General features: G+C 56.0%; 1 protein-coding gene across 1 annotated transcript; it reads right to left on the bottom strand.

The window, feature by feature from the left end:
• Nucleotides 1-827: 827 nt before the first annotated feature.
• On the bottom strand, nt 828-2,016 carry LOC118989106 (diacylglycerol kinase iota-like). The gene is made up of 2 exons (XM_037049128.1): nt 1,605-2,016; nt 828-1,218 (listed from the first exon to the last, which is right to left on the bottom strand). The coding sequence occupies exons 1-2, from the start codon at nt 2,012-2,014 to the stop codon at nt 1,191-1,193; spliced, it is 438 nt and encodes a 145-aa protein (XP_036905023.1). The 5' UTR covers nt 2,015-2,016; the 3' UTR covers nt 828-1,190.
• Between the last annotated feature and the right edge of the window lie 2,882 nt (nt 2,017-4,898).

The following is a 4,898-nucleotide window of genomic DNA, read 5'->3' as shown; positions in this document are numbered from 1 at the left end:
AGCCCTGCCGAGTGAGGAGTCCGTTGGAAACCAATAACACAGGAGCCCAGACCTACAATCTGCCTCCCATAATCAAACCTCCCTCACCCCCCGCCTTTCGAATAACAGCTCCTAAAGAGGCTGAATGTAGTCCCCGTTCCCCTAAGGGCCAGACAGGCCATCATAACTAGGAAACAGAACTGCCTGTGCCCCAGCACATCTCCCTAGAGCTAATCCCTCTTCACCACCTGTCTAATTTTAGAAACCAAAAATATAAAGAGAAAGAGCCACTTGGTCCTGATCTACTGGAGCAGCAAAAAGAGCAAGCCTGGTGGGAAACTACCTCCATGCACAGCGCACGAAACGCACGTGGGGGACCCGGGAGCCACATCCGCGCCAGGAAGACCGTTTTCAGAGTCGTCAGAGGCTGCCACTGAGACCCAGGGCAAATGCCCTAGTGACTGGGGCACCCAGGCCAGGCTATGCCTGTGGGGATCCCAGTGACTCACACGCACAGCCCATAAATACAATGCACACCCTCGCAAACCCACACACCCCTGGCATCTGCTTTTGCTTACATAACAGCACACGGTGTGCAGCCTTCCTACTTTATATGGGCTTCTGGAAAGGACTGCCAACTCAAAGGGGACAGGGGCCCGAGGACGCTTTTACTGACCCCTTTTCAAGCTACACCCCCCAGCCCTCGGTGCAAATCTTTGAAATTCTACGCTTATCACCTTCACTTCTAGAATTAACAAGCAGTAAGGGTAGGCTCTGAGATGTTCTGAACCTCTCAATTCTGCCTGGGGCTTGGCGGAGTGGGGCTGGGGGGCTGGGGTGAGCAGAGAACCTACTGAATCCTCGTTTCTCATTTCAGGATCCTGACACAATCTGGGGGACTCCTTCATCACAGGTTGTGGAGGCTTATCCCACACTGTCCTTGTCTCACAAATACTGCCATCCTCAGGAGCAAGCATGGCCCCATTCTCGGCCTCCCTGCTGGCTTGCCAGCGGGCTCCCGAGTCGTCTTTCTGGACACACGTAGTAGAGAGACAGAGAGAGCACGTGTACGCGTAACCCCATAACCAGTCGGGTGTCTACAGACACGGTCCGCATGGGCTCTTCCTCCATGGGAGATTTCTAGGCAGATCCAACTTCCAGGAGGATTTCTCTTCCGTACAGAGTTGTTCTTTCCTGCCCCTCAGGTGATGTCAAGTATGTCGTGAGTGCCAGCAAAATCTGGAAGGCAGGGGGGACGGCTGAAGATGACACTGGCTTAGGGACAACTTCGAGGACTTCTCTCACGAAAACCAGGCATCTCTGTGTGTGCGCCCCCCCCCCCCCTTCCCCAGACGCGCGCGCATTTTCTCGTTGTTCTGACCTCGGGGACTGAGTCTTCTCTCCTATCCCGGGGGAACCAGGCACGTCGCTTCCCTCCAGCCCAGAATGATGGGACGACAAGAAAGCAGATCCCCAGAGCGGGAGGCGGAGGGTGGGGGCATGAGAGACAGCGAGAGCGAGGGCCGCCAGGTGCCGGACTCCGCGGCAGCGCCCCTCCGCGGGAGCAGCGCGGGTCCCACGCCCCGCAGCGGCACCTGGCTCTGGCGCCGGGCGCCCGCGCCTACCTGTAAGAGACCTGCTTGCGGAAAGTTAAGTTCCTCAGCTTCTCCTCCAGCGCCTCGTCCTTCTCCTTCGGGCCAGCGGCCCCGGGCTCCTCCAGGGCAGCGGCCCCCGCGCCCCGCGGGTCCTCGCCGCCCTCGGCGCCCAGGCAGCAGCTCCCGGCGCCGCTTCCGCTGCTGCTGCTGCCGCCCGTCGCCCCCTTCTCCTCTCCCGCCGAGGAGCTGGGGTTCATGGCGACCGCTCCGGCGGCCGCGGAGGGAGGCGAGGCAGCGCCGCCGCAGAGGCCGGGCCGGCTGACGGCGCTGTGGGCGGCCGCGCCGCGGGAGAGCGAGCAGGTCCGCGCGCCGCTGTCAGGGGCGGCAAATGGCAGCCCCTTCCCGCAGCATCCATCCGCGGCTGCACCGCACCGGGGCATTGTGGGAAACTCCGTGCCTCCACTCCCCCGCCCCGACCAATCAGAGGCCACCTCCCCCTGCACCCCGCGCCCTCCCGAGGTGAACCCGCGCCCTCCAGCCCCCCTGGCCTTCCCTAAATCGGGAGCACGAGGCGGTGCCGCACTGGAACTCTGCCCTGAGGCTTCGGGCGCGGGAGAAGGGGACGGAAGGGGTAGGAGGAGCCGCCCCGCGGGGACGCTGGGCGGGAACCCGGCGTCTGCAGAGGACAGCGCCCGAGGGAAACTCCGAGGAAAGCGTGCCGCGCCCTGGTCCCTACGCCCGGCCAGCAAGCGGCAGCGCCCACCCTGGTCCCGCGGCCCTTGTGCCCCGGACCCCCGAGGCGGATTCTCCCCACCGCCGCTCTCCGCAGCCCGGCAGAAGCTGCCTTAGGCGGGAAAGCTTGGGGCGATGTAGAAGGAGCGCGGTCGGTGCGCACCTCGGAGAGAATTTGTGCGCAGAGTAAATTAAGAGGGGGTTCAAGTTCAGGATACAGATGAGTCGCCTGCCCCGGCTCCCAAGGCGAGGGCTGGGACCCCTTCAAGACTGAATCCCCCAGCCCAGCGTCTCCCTGACACAGAGCAGGCTCTCCCCACACCGCTGTTCATCGGATTCAGTCGGATCACAGACCCTCCGAGAGGCAGAAAGGCTGAGAGAATCCGAGAGGTGAAGTGAGGGCGCCAGCGCTGGGTGCTGGGCTCTGGCGCCGGGCGGGAGCGGGGAGAGGGTGGGCTCGCCCAACTGGGGGCTTCCAACCCCTTGGGACCCCTCTGCTGAACCAACCTAACTTCACAGTCTGCGGGTTTCACTGCTCCCCTCGCTGCTAGTTCTTGTTTCTAAGATGATCGGAAAGGTAGTGGGGTTTAAACCATGGGCTCCCAAGTTTGGGAGACGGACTCAGCTTTCCAAATGAGGGGCTTCCACCCAAGAAATCTCTGCTGTCTGTCAACCAGCACAAGAGAGATCCAAACTTACACCCCAGGGTAGTAGCCAAAACACGTACGCACGTGTGCGAGTGTGGTAAGAGAAGCGGACCGGGGAAGAATTTCAGGTCAGCGTCGGGCGACCCTCAACAAGTGGCCTGACTTCTTCCTCTTTATTTTCTTATGGCTAGAATTAGAAGATGGAACAAAATGCCTCAAAGCTCCCCCAAGTCCCACATTCAGTAATTGCCTTCATATGTACTGCATTTTTAGGACAATAAGACGCACCGGACCATAAGACGCATCTAGGTTTTGGGGGGGGGGATTTTTTTTTGAAGCAAAAGATGTGGTACAATATTTAATAACCGGTGACCCAGCTCCACCGCCCATTCCCTCCACTCACACACGGCGAGCCAGGTAAGTTACATTGGGCCTATAAGGTGTACCCCCATTTTCCTCCTAAATTTGGGGGGAAGTATGTCTTATAGTCCAAAAAATACGGTATATTGTCATAAGCCAGAGGTTGGGGCATTTCCACAGTGGAGTGAGGAAAGGTAATAAAAGAACAAAAACAGCTAGTGGTTATTAAGCCCTCATTTTTATATGACAGTGTTGCACTAAACACCAGGCACCCCCCCAAATGTGAGTACATTGCCCTGTTGCTCAGGCTCATGCCGCTGGAAATGGACACACCAGGAATTATACCCAGGCTGCCTGGTCATAGGTCTTCGCTCTTCATTCCAGGGCAGAGTGCCCCATCTTCCAAGGGGACTAGGCGTACCAGGGCCTCCAGCAGTAATGTAAAGTGAGGTCCACGACTATCCAGTGTATCCCTAAGACCAAGGAAACCTCATCTCGCCTGAATTACTGGATGGCATCCTGTGCTTTCCATACCTTCTACAATCAATTCTCTAGCTCAGCCCCCAAGACACTGCTGGTATCTTGTGCTCTACTTCAGAATCTTCCAGTGTGTTGCATGGTCACTAACGCAAGGGTCAAACAACTTCTCACCTGCTCTCCAAGGTCACACTAGAGGATGGTGGTCGAGCCCCGCCCACTCCCCCCTCCTTCAGTCCTGACCGTGTGACTCTGGGCTGGACTCCTTACAGGTCCCAGCAGCTCTCTGCTCTCTCTGCTCTCCTCTTTCATGCCTGGGTCTGTTGTCTCTTCCTCCACCCTCCCCCATCCCCCAAACTCCCCTAGCTAACTACTGCCTCTCCAGCAGATTCCAGCTGGCGTGTCCCTCCCACTAGCAGCCTCTGTGGTGGGTGTGCCGCCAGCAGGGCCCCCTGCACCGTGGCACTGAACTTCAGCCACCGCCGCTGTCGATCACTTGGGTGTCTCTCTCACACGGACATGGAGGCCACATGTTGTTCGTCACGATGTCCCCCATCATCAGCAGAACTGTGCACTGTAGGCCCTCATTAAATATGTATTAACTTAGAAAAGAAATAGAAATGGCTTTGAGCCTATAAACATACGCTCAGATTAACTCATTACAATAGAAATTCAATTTTAGACTAGAATAAGATGCCATGTTTTAGAATGATTTTGATAATAGATGCTAATGGTGATGGAGTAGGAAAACCCGCAGTGCCTCAAAATGTTGGTGGTGTTTGGGAGAGTCTCTCTGCTATGAAATTTAGCAATGTCTATCAATTTTTGAAATTCACAAGCTAATTAACCTGGCTACTCTAGACTTCTAGGAATTTGTGCTCTGACATCCTTGTAGGCGTATACAAAAACTTTAAGACTGAAAACAACCTAAATGTTCATATGGGATTAATTACCTAAATTACTATTCATCCAAACAAAGAAATGTAAGGCAGCCTATGACAGAATAAGGTAAATTGATACATATGAATATAAAACAACCTTAAAAATGCTAACTGGAAGAGAAAAACTGAGTTCACCTATTTAGTATGCTATCATTTACAGGAAAAAA

The sequence above is a fragment of the Sturnira hondurensis genome, unplaced genomic scaffold (genome assembly GCF_014824575.4).
Source record: "Sturnira hondurensis isolate 20B ecotype Veracruz unplaced genomic scaffold, ASM1482457v3 Scaffold0006437, whole genome shotgun sequence".
Lineage (NCBI taxonomy): Eukaryota > Metazoa > Chordata > Mammalia > Chiroptera > Phyllostomidae > Sturnira > Sturnira hondurensis.
The sequence above is the reverse complement of the archived record's forward strand: the minus strand, read 5'-3'. Positions and strand labels throughout refer to the sequence as shown.

Excerpts from the sequence above, each read along its gene's own strand:
- LOC118989106 (XM_037049128.1), bottom strand. The coding sequence starts at position 2,014 with ATGCCCCGGTGCGGTGCAGCCGCGGATGGATGCTGCGGGAAGGGGCTG. Across the intron at positions 1,219-1,604 it reads CGCAAGCAGGTCTCTTACAG|ATTTTGCTGGCACTCACGAC; the intron begins GTAGGCGCGGGC and ends CCTGCCTTCCAG.